The sequence below is a fragment of the Amia ocellicauda genome, chromosome 14 (genome assembly GCF_036373705.1).
Source record: "Amia ocellicauda isolate fAmiCal2 chromosome 14, fAmiCal2.hap1, whole genome shotgun sequence".
Classification (NCBI taxonomy): Eukaryota; Metazoa; Chordata; class Actinopteri; order Amiiformes; family Amiidae; genus Amia; species Amia ocellicauda.
The window spans coordinates 24,720,337-24,740,052 of NC_089863.1; the positions used below are offsets into that span (position 1 = coordinate 24,720,337).

At 46.4% G+C, this 19,716-nt stretch overlaps 2 protein-coding genes across 2 annotated transcripts; both read right to left on the bottom strand.

Annotated features, from left to right (window-relative positions):
* Window positions 1-1,929: 1,929 nt before the first annotated feature.
* On the bottom strand, window positions 1,930-10,528 carry cct3 (chaperonin containing TCP1, subunit 3 (gamma)). Its single transcript, XM_066721339.1, is given in 18 exon segments — window positions 1,930-2,653; window positions 2,869-3,000; window positions 3,119-3,364; window positions 3,554-3,734; window positions 3,871-3,952; window positions 4,082-4,111; window positions 4,114-4,212; window position 4,267; window positions 4,311-4,387; window positions 4,390-4,458; window positions 4,569-4,602; window positions 4,604-4,760; window positions 4,890-5,007; window positions 7,024-7,120; window positions 7,237-7,299; window positions 7,452-7,502; window positions 8,953-9,014; window positions 10,389-10,528. Coding segments are annotated over 18 exon segments (1,626 nt in total). The 5' UTR covers window positions 10,417-10,528; the 3' UTR covers window positions 1,930-2,554.
* An 885-nt stretch (window positions 10,529-11,413) lies between these two features.
* On the bottom strand, window positions 11,414-19,461 carry pdia7 (protein disulfide isomerase family A, member 7). The gene is made up of 13 exons (XM_066721340.1): window positions 19,185-19,461; window positions 18,803-18,881; window positions 18,164-18,281; window positions 17,909-18,016; window positions 17,475-17,604; window positions 16,693-16,806; window positions 16,446-16,571; window positions 14,782-14,961; window positions 12,915-13,023; window positions 12,699-12,827; window positions 12,516-12,595; window positions 12,321-12,378; window positions 11,414-12,131 (listed from the first exon to the last, which is right to left on the bottom strand). The coding sequence occupies exons 1-13, from the start codon at window positions 19,322-19,324 to the stop codon at window positions 12,042-12,044; spliced, it is 1,461 nt and encodes a 486-aa protein (XP_066577437.1). The 5' UTR covers window positions 19,325-19,461; the 3' UTR covers window positions 11,414-12,041.
* Between the last annotated feature and the right edge of the window lie 255 nt (window positions 19,462-19,716).

Consider the following 19,716-nt stretch of genomic DNA (forward strand, 5'->3'; position numbering starts at 1 on the left):
TCATTAATATTAATATTAACTCACACTGACCCCCCCCCAAGCCATCCAGCTGCTGTTTATTTTTCCGTGTGCGTGTGTATCTGCACGTCTGTCTGTGCTTGTTTGTGTATTTATGCACGTCTGTGTCTGTGTGTGCATTTATGTGTGTGTCTGCACATGCTTCTGTCTGTCTGTATTTCTGTGTGCATCTGTCTGTTTGTGTCTGTCTGTATTTGTTTGTGTGTATGTCTGCCTGTGTGTGTGTCTGTCTGTGTGTATTTGTGTGTGCGTCTATCTGTGTTTGTATTTGTTTGTGTCTTTGTTTGTGTGCATGTCTGTGTGTGTATTTGTGTGTGCGTGTCTGTCTGTCTGTGCATCTGTGTTTGTGTCGCTTTGTGGGTCTCTGCTTGTCTTTGTGTAAATGTTTGTATGTCTGCCCATCTGTCAGTCCCCTATATTGTATGATTTTATGTTTTGGATGCCATATTTTTCAAATTCGACTGAAATACACATGGGCGAGCGCTAATATAAAAATGAACTTTTACGCTATAAAAGTTTTAACTTCGAGTTGTACATTTGCTGGACACATCTAAAGACTCCCAAATATGGATATTCAGAATTTGTTTTGTGAGAGTTACTTCACTCTGGTGAATGATTTAGATTGCTTTATGTTAAGAACAATATTGATATATTAAGGCAATGTTTGTGTAACACTGGGAGACATGATTCATAAAGTGCTCCGTTTCATTTATTTACACATTTATTGTTATGCCAATATAGGTAAGGTATTAGTAAATATGTCAAATAAAGTTAAAAATAATCAATTAAGAGTAATTAAATAGACTGATTTCAAGAACACTAATACTGAACTTTATTCTCGTGTGTGTATATGTCAAATTAGGGATCAGCACAGTGACAGTGTCAGTCAGGTTGTGCGTTTTGAATGGACTGGAATGAGCGATGACATACCCTGAGAGAAGTGCAGTGACCCAGTGCTGAAGTCCCAAATGAGGACCACAGCGCCACCTGGTGTTGATCTGAAGCCATTGTCGAGGTGTAATATACATTTAAGAAACATTTAAGAAACAAGTGGTAGAAATACATAGTACATGTTTCACTGAATCCACACAAGATCATCTCTACTGGGGGGACACTGTGATGTAACCCAGAATTATATTAATCATCATTAGAATTTTAACATGAATAATAAAAAAGGACAAGGATTGAAATTGTCTGAACATGCTTCGTCTGCCTGTGGCAAGACTGCGTGTGCTATATTACTGGCCATGTATGACCGTGTGTGCTATTACTGGACATGTATGACCGTGTGTGCTATATTACTAGACATGTATGACCGTGTGTGCTATTAGTGGACAAGTATGACTGTGTGTGCTATATTACTAGACATGTATGACCATGTGGCAGGACGGTGTGTGCTATATTACTGGACATGTATGACCCTGTGAAAGGACTGTGTGTGCTATATTACTGGACATGTACGACCATGTGGCAGGACTGTGTGTGCTATATTACTGGACATGTATGACCCTGTGAAAGGACTGTGTGTGCTATATTACTAGACATGTATGACAGTGTGGCAAGACCGTGTGCTATACTACTAGACATGTATGACTGCATGTGCGCTATATTACTAGACATGTATGACCGTGTGGCAGGACTGTGTGCTATATTACTGGACATGTATAAGCGTGAGAGGACTGTGTACTGTATTACAGTGTATGTATCCATGATATATTACTGGACATGTAGGAGCACACTACTTCACTGCATTTATAATCTGAAAGCTAGGCTGAGCCCACCTTGGCTGTGCCCCGTGACAGAGCACTGCTTCCTGCCCATCTCCTGCAATGAACAGAGCAGGGCTTCCCACACGGGACCAGCTGAGCACAAAGACTCCTTCTGGTCATTAAAACACACAGACGAATGAGCATCACTAGAGCTGGAGTTTTATTTCTATCAGATGTCAGTGAAACAGAGCAGAAAAACAAAAACAAAAAACACATAAATAACTGGACTTCTGATCAATTTCAATCCAAGTTTCTGACGGAAAGGCAGATGACAATTACGAAGGGGCTGAGAAGACTGACCTCCCCATAAAAATAAATCTTGAATTGCCAGAGTGAGGGGAAACATTTCAATTGGGGACAATGAGACAGGGACGTGGCGTTCGATTACCCCCGGGACCGCCTTCACGGTTCCAGAACTTTGAGAACATTCTTTAACCCCAAACTAAACAACACACTGGAGCGCAGACAAACCATTATTTCATTTTTTATTTACTTAATTCGATGTTTTTAAGGATTAGTTTCTTCCGGCTCCCGCTGTGACGGAACAGGAATGTGCTGCATAACGGGCCCCTGGGACGAATGCCGTGTTACTCCCACCCAGAGACGAGCAGGAGTCAGACCTTCTGGCAGCCTTCTGGGAGCTGAGCTGCTCAGAGAGCCCCCCCATAGTGAGACAATGGTCAAGTGCTTTGCCGTTCTCTGCGCCTCTCCCAGTCTTCCTCCCCCTCTCCCTTCCTCCCCACCCCCCTGTACCCCCCAAGTTGGCTCTACTGCTCCCCTGGCATGGCTGCTCCTGCGCCGGAGTCGTCGCTCTTCTTCTTGTGTCCCGAGACGATGTCATCGATGCGCAGCAGCAGGATGGCGGTCTGAGGGAGAGACGAGACACTCGTTAGCCTTACCAATTAACTAATTAACCCATCAATTAATCAAGTACACTACAAATAAACAATCCCCCCCCACCCCTCTACCATCCCACTTCACTCCCTACTGCTCAACTACCCTCAAACACCTTAATGCCCCTCTAACCCTGCTTAAAACCCACGATATTGCCCCACTCCATAACCACCTCCCCACCCCTCACCTCCACCGCTGTCTTGTAGGTCTGTGCTTTGACAGCCAGGGGCTCCCAGATGCCCAGCTCCTTCATGTCCACCAGGGCCCCGGTCTCCCCGTTCACCCCCCATGACACGCTGCCTTCCTGGGTGTGCTTCGCCTGGGGGAGAGAAAGAAAGATTGATTAACAGTTGTTTCTCATCTCTGAATGTATGAATGAAACCAGGACAGAGGGACGCACAGACACAGGGACACAGAGAGACAGACGTGTGCGTTACCCTGAGGGAGGTGAGGACGCGAATGGTGCTGGCCCCGCAGTTCTGGATCAGGGTCCGGGGGATGACCTCCAGGGCCTGGGCCACGGCTCTGTAGGGCCACTGCTCAACGCCGGTCAGTGCCTTGGCCTTGTCCGTGAGCCGCTGGGACACGGCCATCTCCGCTGCGCCACCCCCCGGGACCAGGTACGGGTCGAGCAGCACGTTCCTGCACACCTGCATGGCATCCTGCAGGTTACGCTCCACCTCCTGCAGAGAGAGGAAGGGAGGGGTGATGGTAGAAAGAAAGAAAGACAAATTTAAAATGAAAGTGAATAGATGAGGTCAGAGAGATGCATGGAGATGAGGGAGATGAGATGAGATGAGGCATTGAGGGAGGGAGAGAGGGACACACACACACACACACACACACACACACACACAATGGCCCCCACTCACCGCCAGGATCTCCTTGCTGGCCCCACGCAGGATGATGGTGCAGGCCTTGGGGTCGGTGCACTCGGTGATGAAGGTGAAGTACTCGTCCCCGATCTTCTTTACCTCGAACAGCCCGGCGCCTGTCCCCACGTCCTCCTCCCGCAGCTCGTCTGTGCGGCTCACGATCCGCGCGCCACACGCCCTGCGGACAAATGGACAAAGTTGAGGATGGATATTCGGCGCAGTCTGAGGCTACGAGGCTCCCCACCATGCCATCTCCAGTCTGGGGCCTTTACTATACTGTAGTCCACACATCACTGTCTCACGTCTGGGCTCACCTGGCGATTCTGTTGTTGTCCGTCTTCCGGACGCGACGGATCGCTGTGATGTTGGCCTTCATCAGGTAGTGCTGTGCCAGGTCTGCCGAGAGAGAGCGTGTGAGAGACAGGAGACAGGACACAGGAGACAGGACACAGGACACAGACACAGGACAGGACACAAGGACACAGGACACAGGACACAGGACACAGACACAGACACAGGACGTACCGGAGATGCCCTTCTCGGTGAAGATGAGGCGGGCTTGATGCGGATGACATCCTCACAGATCTGCTGGATGTTACTCCTCCTCAGCTGCAGGATGCGGGTGAAGTCCTCCTCACGCGTCATCTCGATGTCGTCTTACCGGGAGGGAGTGAGGGAGAGCACGGTCAGCCAGGCAGCTGAGAGACAACCCTACGCTGTGCGGTGTGTGTACTGAGCAATGCATTGTGGGTACCTGGCTCTCGCCCTTCTTGTACTCCAGGGAGCAGTCCAGCAGCACGATGCGGGGGTTCTTGATGGTGCGGCGCATGCGGGGTGCGTCACGTCCTTGTTCACCATCACGCCGCGCAGCACCTGGGAGTCCTCGATGATCCCGCCGGGATCTGGAGAATGACACAGAAAATTAGCAAAGCCGCTTCTCCCAGGCCCCGCTAAACCAGCGCTGTGGTCTTCTCCACTCCACTGGACCGAGCTCCCCTCTGCTGGGCTGTACCGACCTTCTCGACCTTGGCGTACTTCTTGATGTCAGATCTCCTTGCGGCCGTTCTCCTCCAGCTGCACGGTCAGCACAGCGTCCAGCGCGATGCCGCAGGCCAGGTCTGCCCAGCGGCTGATGGCCTTGGTGTTGATGGCCGAGTTTATGATCTTCAGCATCATGTCTCTGTTACTCACATCCACTGGAGTGCTGAAGACAGAGGGCGAGAGGTTAGAGAGACAGACAGAAGTCATGGTCGCCACGAGAGGGACAGACAGAACTCCAAAGCGAGGGACTCAGAGAGGAAGCCCCCCCAGGAAGGACAGGCGCTGCGGGTACCTGATGTCTTTGAGCATGTTGATCATGTCGTCCAGGGCCTGCCTGTAGGCACTGATCACCACCGTGGGGTGCATCTGCTGCTCCAGGAACTGCTCGGCCACCGACAGCATCTCTCCGGCTGCAGGGAGGGAGAGAGAGAGAGAGAGAAAGGGAAGTGAATGAGCAGAAATGGGAGGGAGAGGGAGGAGGGGAAAATTTTAGCAAGGCAGGTGATAAAAATAGATAAAACATCCACCCTACTTCCCCTTCCCCATTACAGCACACTATACATGTGACTCTGCTATAGAGTCCACTCCAGTCCGTGACTCTGCTATAGAGCAGGGAATAAAAAACACCCGCCACGCGCCAAATGCGGGAAGATTTAGCCTGTGGCAGGTAAATCTGTCAATCTTACCAGCCACTTTGGCGGGTAGCCAACAAGTGTACAGGAACTCAACTTTTTTGTTTGTTTGTTTCTCATAGGGTATTTGTCAATATATTTCAAAATAAGAATGTATTTGTTGATGTTGTATTGTTGGTATGTTAGTTGGTTTGGCAAACCGTAATATCATGTTTTTTTAAAATATATGGCTGGACAGTCTTCGGTCCAGGAGCACATATTTCATGGAGAGTAATGAAGTAGAAGCTAGGTTCCTTCAGGTTAAGGATGTGGAAAAATAATTACTTTTCATAGTCATAATTACTGACTTTTTAATTACCTGCATCAAAGCGTTTCAGAATTATAATAAAACCGAAAACAAAAGAGGACCGCAACAAACATTAATACACACAGTCAGCTATTGCTATTTATTTTGTATTCGCAGGATCTCGAGCGCACAGTTATGTTTCCAAGCGTAGAGTGGCAGTCTGAGTGTTGTTTGGAGAGGAAAAGTCAATCGTTTAGTCAAGTAGATTGTTTAAATTAGCTAGATAGATAGGTCTTATACATTTGTATTTCGCGGTTGTGACCGGAAAACATTGACACAAGGAAGCTAATGTTAAGGCATTTTCATTGCAGCTCACATTGCTAAACTGGCAATTGAATGAAAATGTATAAAAAAATTAAAAAAGAAAAACATATTGGTCAGTCAATTACAGCTATAATTGCAAAATATTCCTTTATAAAACAAATAGTCACAACCTTTATAGTTAATTTGAAATTGTGACAATAAACAGTTGTGATAATGTCAGGAAACAATACAAGACTCTGACACGAGGTGTGTGAGAGTTGACAGGTCTGCTGTTATTATGCCATTTCCATACATCTTCTAATAATGTATTTTTACATAGATATTTATTTAACAAAGTTGTGTTAGATAAGTATTCATCAAATTAATCAATTACAGTATTAATTTATGTGGAAATGATCTGCGATAGATTTTTGCTGCGTAGCGGAGATTCTGCTGAAGAGAAACGTGCAGTTTGTTTACACCGCGTATTTGCTGGCGTTTGCACAACTGCAGAATTTAGGCATAGTATTGACCAATGGAAAGGACGTTACGGTCTGTCATCATTCCTAGAGATTATATATTTTTACCACAGACCGTGACTCTATGAATATCTAGCCAATCCAATTAAATCCTTTTAATGACATCCAGAAACCCAGAGAAGGGTATAGCACTGAAGAGGAATATGAAGAGCAATAATGTGTCACCATATAACACCCCTTCTCATGTGTTAGTTTAGTGCGTTTATACAGATCCCCATTAGCTGCCATGTTATTGCATATGTGATTGATTAATTTGAAAACTCAAACTAGCAAGTGCTATAATTCAATAGAATGCAATGTTTTGATCAAAGACCCTTATTAAACTTGCAAGTAGAAAATGTGTGGGAGCATGTTTTTCTATCTAGATCCTTTCCCCTCATACACACCTGTCTAGTCTATACAGTTGTGCAATTAGCTTTTGCTATTGTGATTGATTAATTACCTGAATAATTCACGACACATTTACACACCCTCATGCATTTTTGGCTGGTAAAAATACCAAGTGGCTGGTAGATGTTTTCCTTCCACCAGACACAGTGGCTAGTGGCCAAAAAAGTACATTTTATCCCATGCTATAGAGTCCAGGCCAGTCCAGTCAGTGACTCTGCTATAGAGTCCAGTCAGGCTGTGGTTTAGTTCCTCTATGTCCACTGGAAGGACACTTACCTAGGATGATGACGGATGTGGTCCCGTCTCCCACCTCCTCGTCCTGTGTGCGGCTGATCTCGATCATCGACTTGGCCGCAGGGTGCTGCACCTGGATCTGCAGACGGACACACAGACAGTGATGACAGCAGTCTGCAGACCGACAGACACAGACCGTGGGTGTTAGAGATCGCGCACAGCGCTGGGCGGTGTGAACCAGGGCGTGGAACTCACCTCTCGCAGGATGGCGTTACCGTCGTTGGTCATCACGATGCCGCCCATGGGGTCCAGCAGCATCTGACGCAGAGAGGAGAGGCACAGTAAGCAGAGAGAGACACAACACATACAGGTTTACAACTCCTTGTTCCTTGCCGAACGCCTTGGCCAAATACACCACCGCCAACCAGAATAAATAACCCCAATAAACACAATAATAAAGCAGACAATACCTTCATCATGGCTCTTGGTCCCAGACATGTTCGGATCACATCTGCAATGGTCTGAAAGGGAAGGAAAGAGGAATCAGGGCTCTACGTTTACTGTTTTCATCAGGAGCACTTTGCCCCTATATTGAAAAATGTAGGGGCACACTTTAAAAACAAACAAACAAAAACAAAACCAGAAAAACTATTTGCACATCATCACAAATGGTTCATATTTAATGTTAAAATGAAAAACAAATGCAAAAATGTTCAAGACATTTAAATACAGACAGTGCTGTACAGTGAAGCCTTGTGTGTGGGGGGGGGGGGGGGGAGTGGCTCAAACCAAAACATTTGTTCCAAGGGGGCAGCTAGAGAAGTGTGGTCTGGGGGGGGCAGTCGGGTCATACAGGGCAGCGGTTCTCAAACTGGGATCCACGAGAGTCATAGGGGGTGCTCGGCAACCGCCAGGTTTCTCCTATCAGCAGCCCCTGTAATCCTGCTAACAAGTTTTTACAGTATTTTTAATTTTTACCCCACCCCCCCTTGGGGGGTCCTCAGCCAAAATCTGGGCGGCAAACGGGTCCCTGGTTCAAAAAAGTTTGAGAATTACTGATATAGGGCACTTCAGGGGAACAGCAGCACCGTTACAAACTCAAAACGAACCTCAAACGTTTTCCATTTGTTTTTTCCATTTTTGACATATATTTTGAATTCAATATGTATGGCACTAGTTTGATCATATAGTATAATGCGCCACGGCTGTGCAAAGCACTTCCAGAGGCTCTGAGGCGTGCCTTACACATTTAAACAAATGCCTTAAAAATCACTTGCTCTCCTTTATTGGCTAACCTAGCTGCTTGTTTTCTGGCTTACTTTGTTGTCTGTGTACTGCACTGCAGTGTTGCATCTTTGCACTGTATGTTTTGACTGTTGCTTGAGTGTAGTGTGTGGGTAGAAGAGCACATTATGAATAAAATGTATAATAATGTAGTTGAGCCGGTAAAGAAACAAGCATAGCTTGCGAGGCGAACACCAGGTCAAGTAACGGGAAAGGCTGAGTACTTTGTGCGGTTTAAGCGGATCCAATGTGCCGTCCTTCACGGACGGCTTATCGGATCCAGAGGCAGCAACCTGCACCAGCTCAGCGTCTCCATCCTGCCACCGCGGCTCCAGTGTCCCTCTCCAGTGCTCTGCGTCACTGTCATGCTCGCCATGTGAGCTCAGCTGTGCACATGTTGAAGCAACTGTCTCCAGTGTAAATTCAATGTGAAGTGCTCCTATACTTTACACGGGTGTAGCTGCTGCCTCCGCCATCTCTCAAGGCTTTTTTTAGTAGCTGCGTCCCAGGTAGACCCAACTCATCGTCGATTCATTACATTTTAATAATCAACATTACTGCCAAGGTTCATTACTTTTACTCGCAAATGCAAGTAAACACTCACACTGTAGAGCCCTGGGGACCCATTAAAACGCATTTTGACAGCTCGTGGAGGATGCGGACGGGAGCGCCTGCAGGGAGACTCACCTTGGCTGCAGAGATGTTCCCCGTCTGCACCTTGCGGCCAGACTCCCTCTTCATATTCTGACCTGGGGAAGAAACCACCATGACCATTAACATCATACAGTACAAGGCACAAACATAAGCAGGCTACAAGCCAGCAAAATTGTCTCTCTCCCTCTCCTGTTGATTATATAGCACTGTGTAAACAGGGCACAATAATATAAATGCAAATTAGTTTCAAATTATACTCTTGACCTCATAACAAATGCACCAGTGACACTCCAGAGCAAACTACAAATATCAAATACATTTTTAATTGAAATAATTTCGTAAATCAGATGTCTTCTCTTTATTTTAAACAGAAGGGGGTTTTAATTGAAGAAAACAACTGTAATAAGAAATTATATTAAGGAACCAACTCTTGAACAGTTAAACAATCTTAAGTCCAATGTAAGCAAATTACTACTTCAATTAAGGATTCAATTAAGTAACAGCTCAGCTGGAACAAAAACCATCAGGGTGGGGGCCCCTCCAGGACCAGGGTTGGGAGCCACTATTGTATAAAATATACAGGCCATCACTAGGGGCTGGTTTGTGCTGTATACTACACAATACACACCCATCACTAGGGGCTGGGGACCTCACTGCGTTGCCTTATTTGGACTCAAACCGCCTAGAAACACGTGTAAACAGTCCAGTAAGTGAAGCCGGTTTGATACAAAACGGACCGGATCACACTGTTGACACGGGGGTTTCACACGCTAGAAACACGCAATTGATAACCCGTACATACATATATAGCGTTACGTGCCCGGAGGACTATTTATATTGCAATATTGGCCATGCAATGCGACCCGGAGCACATGTCAACGGTGAAATCGCATTCATCTCGGCAGTGGCGTGAATGGACGAGTCCCTATGCAGACTGCGGCTCGTTTCATTGCACAAAACAAGTGGCCTAATCGTCTGGGCCGACCCACAAGAGCAGGATCTGACCACGGAGCAGCTACACACACACACGCATGGATATAGTCTTGTGTTTTTTTACGGGTGAGGAATAAGCCAGTGCGCATTTGCAGGGAAACTTTTTCACAGGGGACTGAATGACTTGGCAAAGGCGAGGCGTCACAGTTGAATGGCCCGTTATTTCATCAGCGACCGGGCTCCCCACTCAGGAGAGCGAGCACCGGCGACCCCCGGACGGGTTTCATTCATTATATGCCCCGATAGGAGCGTGAAAGAGCGCATTTCCGAGCTCTCCACTGCGCAGGAAGGTGGGACTCGACGTGGGGGCCGGACAAGCGCTAGGCCCAAACTGGCTCAGCCGCCGCTGCCGCTACGACGGGGAGTCACTGCCTGCGTTCGTCCACTACACCCCATCCGTCTTCAAACCGCACGGCTGTCCGGTAGACATTATTAAGGATAAAAACGCTCATAAAGGGTAAATACGAGCTACTCACTCAACACGAGAACCGGGCGGCCCATCATCGTGGCTGTGCGCGTGTGTGGCTCGAGCGACTGGAACCTTCTCCTCAGCTCGAGAAAGAGAACGCGTGCGGGAGGGGCGTGGCCCCAGCTCGCACGCCGACCAATGAGGGACCGGGGAATCCGGACGGACAGCTCCTTCGCCCAATCAGAGCGGAGAAGTGGCGAAGAAAGACCCACCCGTAAAGCCCAGATGCCGGTTTTTACAGTTTGAAGGGAGGCGGGGCCTTGGAGGAGGAGGAGCCAATGGCGGAGACGACGAGCTGATGGACTGGAGTGCGAGCCAACGGCGAGAGAGAAGGCGATTGAGTGACACGGGAGGCAGCCAATCACAGGAGCAGGAGACCCGGACGCACAGGGCAGGGGCGTCGGCGGGGACAGCCCTCTGTTACCGGTGTCTCCTCGTGGGGGGAGAGGCACCGGGTTTCACACAAATAAACCATTTTAAGACTATATACAGCAACTGCACAGATCGGATTTAATTATCGCATTAACACCCCTATTTTAATAGCATAGCGGGCCTTGATTTTGGGGTAAGGGTTGTAAAGCTCTCCCTTAGTCCTAGCACGGGCTTTGTTCTTTGCAAAGCCCATAGACTGCACATGCGCCATCGATACGCTCCTATTAATTAACTTGAACATGTCAACCATACATAATCTCCTAGACACCCCCATAGTATTTTGATTGTTTGTTCCAGATTTAATGCATTATTAATCATATAGACATTTCTGTTATCTACCTGTACCTATCCCACCTACAATAAAAACCTTGCTTATTTATCTCAGTAGATTAATAACATTTCAATAAAATAAAATAAACCAAACAAGCTTCTTCAGACACGAACTGTAAAAAAAAAACCAAAAAAACACAATGCTATAGCATTATGTGCTTTAAAATAAAACTAAAAATGGACAGTGTCCAGGAACTGGTGTCCAGAGCCCTGCAAAACCAAGCATCACCTGACAGGAGCATTGAAATAAACACTCCATACAACGCGGACTTCAAACCATTCTCTTCATTTAATTATGTCCGTGTAAACATCTTCCAACACAAACATGAAATAACAATACAAATAAAAACAGAACAGGCATGAACAAAGTACAGGCAAGACTGAGAGAGAAAAAATATTTATTGAAAAAGATAATTGCCTTTTTTATAGAATGTAACATGGTGGCAGATCTGAGTCCAACTACAAGATGGTTAATATAGGGCTTCTCCCAGTCCAGTACAGTCTGTGCAGGACCAGGGCTGAGACCCTGCTGGACTGGACTGTGTCTGTGCAGGACCAGGGCTTTGCTGCCACTACTTCAAATTGCATAACCATAAAAAATAAATAAGAATTGCACAGGATGTAACAGTCAGGGTGTGACCATATTTATTTGAACATTCTTAGTTTAGAATTGAAAATATTGCAGTCCGATAGCCCACCAGAGTCACAGGGGGCGAGGTATTGCCCCCTGGTAGAGATACACCACCCTCACCCCTCTAAACCACCCCCCACCAACCCCACCATGACCACTTATAACCCTTGCTCTTCCAACACATTTCCACCTTTTCTTTTCCACCCCTCAACTCTACTTCAACCCCTCGCTTTCTCCCAATCTCTCCCATTCCCTCCCTCTCCGTGTTCACAGGTCTTGCTTGGCGCTGCTCAGTACAGGTGTGTGCGTTGCCTCTCTCTTCAGGTAGCTCAGGAAGTCACTCACCTCACGCCCCCCCTGTAACACAACACGGCGCGTCAGTGAAACATGGCTCAAAACAGGAACAGAGCCACACACACACACACACACACGTACACCTAAGCTCAGACAGTCCAGAACAGAGTAGATACAGAATTATTGCCAAATCATGTTTGAAAACACACACACAGAAGAAACACAGACAATGTGCGCGTGTGCGTGTCTCACCTCATATCTCCTGGGTGAATCCTTTTGACCCATTGGAGCAAAGTAGATGGTGGGGAAACTGGGGGGAGAGAAAAACAGCAATTCATTCACACACAAATCCATCTCCCTCTCCATCTCTGTGATAGAGAAAAAGAGAGAGAGGGAGAAGGGGTAAAAACAGGGGAGGGAGGCAGTGTGTGGAAGGCAGTCTCTCACCCCTGGACATCATAGCCGGGCGGGATGTCATTGGTGGTGGCGTCCATCTTGGTGATCAGGATGTGAGGGTCGGCGGCCAGCTGCCAGAGAGATAAACACAGCCGTGAACACACACACAGCATTGCACAACACAGCGCCAGAGTCCTTGTCTGTGTGTGAGCGCGCCAGTCTGTGCGTGTGTACCTGCTGTGCCAGCTCGGTGTACTTGGGCTCCAGGCTCTTGCAGTGCCCACACCAGGGGGCGTAGAACTCCACCAGTACGTCTCTGGAGGCGTCGTTCACGATATCATCAAACGTCTCTGCCACAACCACCTGCACACACACACGGGCGGTTACTGCACACGGCACACAGTATATAGACACAAGGAGGATGGAGGGAGACAGCCAGCCCGGACGCACCTTCACGGGGCCGTCGTTATGCTCGGGGGGGGCCTCGCTCTTCAGGTAGCGCTTCAGACGCCCCGAGAAATAATCCAGCAGGAACCTCTCAAGCGCCCGGCCATCGGCCCTGCAGCAGCCAGCACACACAGGCCAGAGAGAGAGAGAGAGCGTGTGAGTAAGAGTGTGAGTGTGCGAGAGTGTGTGAGTGTTAGGGATGCACCGATTAATCGGCCAACAATCGGTATCGGCCGATTATAGGCAAAACAATTTATAACTTTAAAATGGCAGATTACTTGCGACTGATTGTGGTGTCTGAAAAGGCATCATGCTTACCTAATGTTTAAAATAGGCTTTTTCTCCAGTCACGTCAATGACAGATAACAGTGCCAGGCTGCTTTGTTCTATATAAGGCGAGAGCTTTCACACTCCTGCCCAGTTTCCGGATCGGGAGCAGCCGATATTATTAATATTTTATGAACAGCTGGACGGTGTTTCAGGCTGTTGTTCTGTGGATGGTGTTGTATAACAGCCCCGCAGAGACAATCAGTATGAAGGCGAACACGATTTAGTTACGTGTGCCCATTTACAAGTTAAATGAATTAATAAATAAATACAACAGATCTGGGTTTCCCTCTAAAACATTAGGACTGGTTGCGTCCATAAACGTCATGACTGAAACGTGCACACTTTAGTTCAATTACAACCTGCTATATTGTAGCTGCTGTTATTGTATGATTAATCTTGAAACGTTCGTTGTGTATTTTGTTTTTGTAACTTGCCCTGGTTAAGGACGTCTGCTAAGTAAATTAACAATAATACAGCAAAAAATCTACTAGCACATATCTTGATGATGATTACAATAATAATAATAGCAAATATTTATTTTATTGCTGCACATGGAAACGTTTTCTTATGGTAATGTAATGCTTGTCTGAATATAATGTCTATACATGTCCAGCTCTTCCTAATATCTCTTAACAGAAAAATGTATTTATTATGCTGTCTCCAATCATGTAAAGCAAAAGAATAAAACAGACACAGAAGTCCTTTCCACATCAGGCTGTATCACTCATAGTGTTGCTTTCTGTCTGTCAAAACAGTTCTTCCATTGACGTTTTTTAATCTTTAAAATACAGATGGTGTTAATAAACGGATGTTTAAAAGTAAATGTTTTAAAGATCGTTTTTTGTCCGTCTGAAATACATACATATATATATATATATATATATATATATATATATATATATATATATATACACACACACACATATATATATATATTTCAGATAACTTATGCATAATGCATGAAGCCTGCTACTATAGTAGTGAATAATAATCTTCAGAAGATGTGAATTTACGTGCATATTTAATTAACCTACTGCGTTAGCCTGTATTGTACATTATTAAATACAGTAATCTGTAAAGAAATCACAGATAATGTGTTCTTATTGAAACTATTACCACAGTATTAACTACAAAATGCCTCCAACGCTGGTACCCCATTCATAAAAATCCGAGGTAAAATAGACTACCTCCTTTGCAGGAAAGAAATGTATCAGCTTTATAGATGGGTTTCCCTTTGCGTACCTTTCATTTCTAAAAAATACACCATGTCATATTGGTGGCCTTTATCCTATGTCTGAATGGGGTAGAAGTTTTTTCTTATTCACAAATATGGAAAAATAACTTGTATAATTAAAATGAGCTGAAATTAGAAGCCTCATCAGAAGCAACATTTTAATTTAATTTATGACAGGGTAGAAAATTACAGAAATGTCAAAACATTGGTATCAGCCAATTATGTTATGAACATCGGCTATCGGTATTGGCCAATAATTTTCTTATTGGTGAATCCCTAGTGAGTGTGTGTGAGTGTGTTACTCACGTGAACTCCTCCTTCATGCTGTACTTGTGTCCGGCGGCAGTGCGCAGGGCAACCAGGGGCACCCCCCCAGCCTCCGCCACCCCCAGGCCAAACTCCTCCAGCTCCTCCCCCAGCTCCGCCCTGTCCGCCACCACGAAGCTCAGACCCCGCCCCGAGAACTGAGAGGCCACCTTCATCACTCTGTGAAGAGAGAGAGAAGAGAGTTACATCTGGTCACATTTTAGTAATCTTTCATTAGTTTTAGTTAATATTAGTTGATGAAAACCCCTTGCCATGTTAGTCTAGGTTTAGAGTCAGTGTAATTTGTTTTACTTCATTATCACCATTATGCATTATGTCTGATGCCAGATGTTTACATCAATTAGTGGATGGATACAAAACATATTGATTGACAAGTCACAAACAGCTATTGGAAACTTCATGGTCACAAATTACTAATTCACATTATTTTCAGTTTGAAGTCTGTCTTGAAAATGTGTGTAATAAAAATAGAGTTACAGAACAGTATGAAGCATATCTATGAACTTTATTCAAATGCAAATGTAATCCCACAGTTGCATTTCCATTAATGCACGCGTTATTTAGGTCTGAATCCAAATATAATCATGCCATTTGTATTTTCATATTCCAGTGCACACATTCACTGACAATATTAACATTTCAAATGGCTGTTGCATTAACATTTCATTTTCAAACATGCCCCCCACTGATACACAAAATACTGCATGTTTACAGTGATATTACAAGCATAAGCATATTGTTAAGCTCTACTGTAGTCAAGCGTGAATTGCGCTTCATGCTGTAAGCACTTAACTTGTCTTGCTGTACATATAAGTTAACCAATTAGATTCTAACTTTACTAATTAGTTTACTAATTGTATACCAGTCCTGTATACAAAAGAACAGGCGTTTAACTTCACACAATGTGTTTCAATTTCACATTAAGCCCAATACAGTAAACCACAGCAAGCGCATTCAACGTTTAGTGATACACACGCTTGGGGACAATCGGGTCACATTCTGCTGCACAGCCCTGCGCAGAGCTGCACAATCCCACCGATCCCATTGGTGGAACAAGTCTGTTGACCAAGTCAAGGCATGCATGATTATGATTGGACCACGAAACGGCTCCCTGACCGGCTGCCTCGCAAAATACAGTAATTTATGTCCATTAGTCTAATAGAATTTTCATTTCGTCTAATTTTAGTTGACTAAAATTAGAAGACATTTATCGTTCCCCTCCCCCCCACCCCCCAAAGTATTTTGTCTCGTTATCGCCATAGTTATCGTCACTGAAAATAGGTCTTTGATGAATATTTTTTGTCACAGTTTTAGTTGATGAAATTATCACTGGTGTGGACAAAGTTTTCCTGTACAGAAATAAACAGTCCAGTCCAGCAGGGTCTCAGCCCTGGTCCTGCAGAGACACAGTCCAGTCCAGCAGGGTCTCAGCCCTGGTCCTGCAGAGACACAGTCCAGTCCAGTCCAGTGCAGCAGGGTCTCAGCCCTGGTCCTGCAGAGACACAGTCCAGTCCAGCAGGGTCTCAGCCCTGGTCCTGCAGAGACACAGTCCAGTCCAGCAGGGTCTCAGCCCTGGTCCTGCAGAGACACAGTCCAGTCCAGTCCAGTGCAGCAGGGTCTCAGCCCTGGTCTTGGCCACTCACCTGTTCCTCCAGTAGTTGGAGCCCTTGGGGTTGCGCAGGTAATCAATGTCATAAATCGCCATCAGCAAGTCCCGCCCCATCAGTTGCTCCCTGTTCTCATTGGTCAGATGGGGGCACAAACCAAATCTACAGAAAAAAGGTTGGAGGGGGTGGGCAGGAGTGTCATTAAAATGTGTGCATGGCTTCAGAGAAGCAGAGGGACACGCAGCGGGACACAGAGAGAGAGAGAGAGAGAGAGAAATCTCACATGTTATCCCTGATAAACTTGCGCAAGGTGCCGGGGGTGATGGGTTCGGCGTGTCTCAGCACCGCTTCCTCGAACTTACTGCGCAGCCGTGGGGGGCGGAACAGCAGCACCTCCCTGAGAAAGACAGAGAGAGATATTAAGAGCAGGGTGTGGACCAGAGTTAATTTTGGCAGCTATTTTAGATATAGTTTTATTCTTACTCTTAAATAGACAATGGGTCAATTGGAATACACTGAAAGCTGCACACTAACTGGAGATGATCCCGTAGTTAGTACGTAGCTCCGTACTGAACTAGTCTGCAAGTTAAATAACGGTTACAATGAACTCAGTGGCTAAAGTTCGTCCCCAGCTGCGGACTAAACAAGGTCTCCATTGCAACGAACCCCAAAATCACTGCTGCTGCCTCTAGAGGAGACTAAGTACGGGACTACTTTTTGACATTCACAACATATTAATTTATAAATAGCCGCAAATGCTATTGTGTACATGGGTAAAATTGATACCACAGCTAAAATAATGTATTAAATAAAAATAACGGTTGATAGGTTTTATTAAATAATATAAATTAACTGAGTATATAGACTACTGAAAACTCATAGGTTATTTAGATCTCTTTTGTGGGGAAAAGTGCAATGGGAAATGCAATTTAGCCTTAGCTATGCATTTGCTTGCCATTAATATATTTTCATACACCACTGTCCTGGGTTTCAGTTTACAAATACGCATTCACAAACAAATTATTCAGAAACTCCACCCTGACGCTCTCCCCGTCCCCCTCTCACTCTGCGGTGACAGCGTGAGCCTCTCTCAGGCTGGGCGCGGTTGTGTGGGCGAACCGGTAGCCGTCTCTCATGGCGCTCGCTGCCTTCAGGAACTCCGCCAGCCCGGCACTGTCCCCGTCCACAAAGAACCCTGCGGAGACACACACACACACACAGTTTTAGCCAGTTCATTGTCTCGCGGTTCTGAGACACACGTATGTTTGCCCACAGCATGACCAACTCCTGGACTTCACTCTGACACCACAGCACTCTTGCCATTTTTATTTTTCAGACGCACACAGACGTGTGACCCTTGTTTTTGTTTTCAACCCGTAGTCAGCATAACCCTGTTGCTTCACAACCAGCTTCAGAGGGATTTTTACCCCGGGTTCAACTGTCTAGAGTGAAAGCAGTTACAGAAACAAATATATGCGCGCCTCACACGCGGTACTGACCCACCACGCTGGCGTCAAAGTTGTTGACAAAGGCCTCCAAGTCCTCTTTGGTCCTCAGCTCCACAGAGCTGGGCCCGGCCTGCTTCTTCATGTAGCTCACGATCCCCTCTGTGGACAGACACAGACATCAGAGACACTCAGAGACAGAGAGAGGGAGAGGAGGAGACAGGGATAGGTAGTGTCATAATACAATAAAACAAGAAAATAATAAAAAAAACACAAAAATAAAACCAGCAGGAACTCCCATCTGCGTACCGGCAGTGCGGGGGCCGTCATAGACCGAGGACTCCTCCCCCCTATGGAAGATCTTCAGGGTGGGGTACCCGTTCACCCCGAAGCGGCTGCAGGTCTCCGAGTTCACCGTGCAGTCCACCTGGAGCGGAGGGTCACGGGTCAGACAAGGTCTACTGTTTTGCAGGTGTGGTTTTTGTCTTGTTGACAAATCCAGATCCCCACAACATACTGTTACTTACATCAAACCAATGTAGTTGTACTGTATTAATCAATTACAAAATAAAGTCAGCGTAACAAAATTATACAGAACACGGACGTTTTTAAGCATTTCAGAGCAGGACTGCTGATCTAGGATCAAGATCTTATTTATAATGACCCAAAAAGGTCAAACTGGTCCCATGTCAGCACTATCTTAATCTTAATCTTACACAATTTACTTAGACAGCATACTTCAGTTATTAATGGACACCAAACGAGCAGGATGGGGCGAATGGCCTCCTCTCGGTTGTAAACTCTCTCATGTTCTTATGATCTGATAAAACATGTTCAATCTGTGCTTTTTTCCCCAGGAACAATGCGTTAGAGGAGGCATTGAACAAGGCCATTGCAAACGGTCTGTGCACGGCCCTGGGTAGGGGTGTCATGGTGGGAAGGGGGTACCTTGGCTAAGGGCACGGTAGTCTTCAGCCTGGTGGCCGCAGCTTCAAACTCCGGGGCCAGCTTCTGACAGTGCCCACACCTGGGGAGACAGACGGAGTGGAGGGGAAAGGTAGGAGGGGAAGATAGGGCTTGTGCTTGTGTAGCAAACCCCGCGTATCTTATTACATGCACATTTCGTGTTGTCAAAATGCATGACCCTACCGCTGATAAGGATAAAAGACCGAGTTACTACATGCACAACACAAGACTTAGCATTATCTGCACTACACTGCGGTTCCTGGGTGCGGGATACACATATATGAGACTATACCCTGCCTGAAACAGATCCAGATCAAGGTGCTGCTGCACTAATGGCTTAGATAAGGCGGCTCGCCGGGCTCACCACGGGGCGAAGAACTCCACCAGCACGACGTCGTGCGGCGCCACCGCGGAGGCGAAGTCCGCGTCCCCCAGCTCCAGCACGTCACTGCCGGCGACCAGGGCCGCTGCGCACAGCGCCAGACACAGCAGGGAGACGGGCATCTTTCTGCCAAAAGAGCAAACAGAGGTGGAGGGAGAGGCGGGGAAAGAGCCGGCCGGGACGCGGAGGCGGCGCTGTGTGTCTGCGGGTGACCGGAGCCTCTGCCGCCCCCTCTCTGCGCGCTTGTGGCCGGGGCGGAAGTGGGGGCGGGACGTGGCGAACGGGTAACCAATAGAGCGTGACTTCCGGTTACCTACCCCGATATTTGGTTGTGTGCGCATGTGTGAGTGAGTGAGTGGTTGCAGCATCAATGACTTGTTTGTATTCTTAATTTTCTTTATTAAAAAACATATCGCACACCCCCTCCCACCTTATATAATCTTACTCGCATATCGTTCTCCAATTCATACAGTAAGATTTGTTTTATATTATTTACAAGTGAACTGAAACAAGA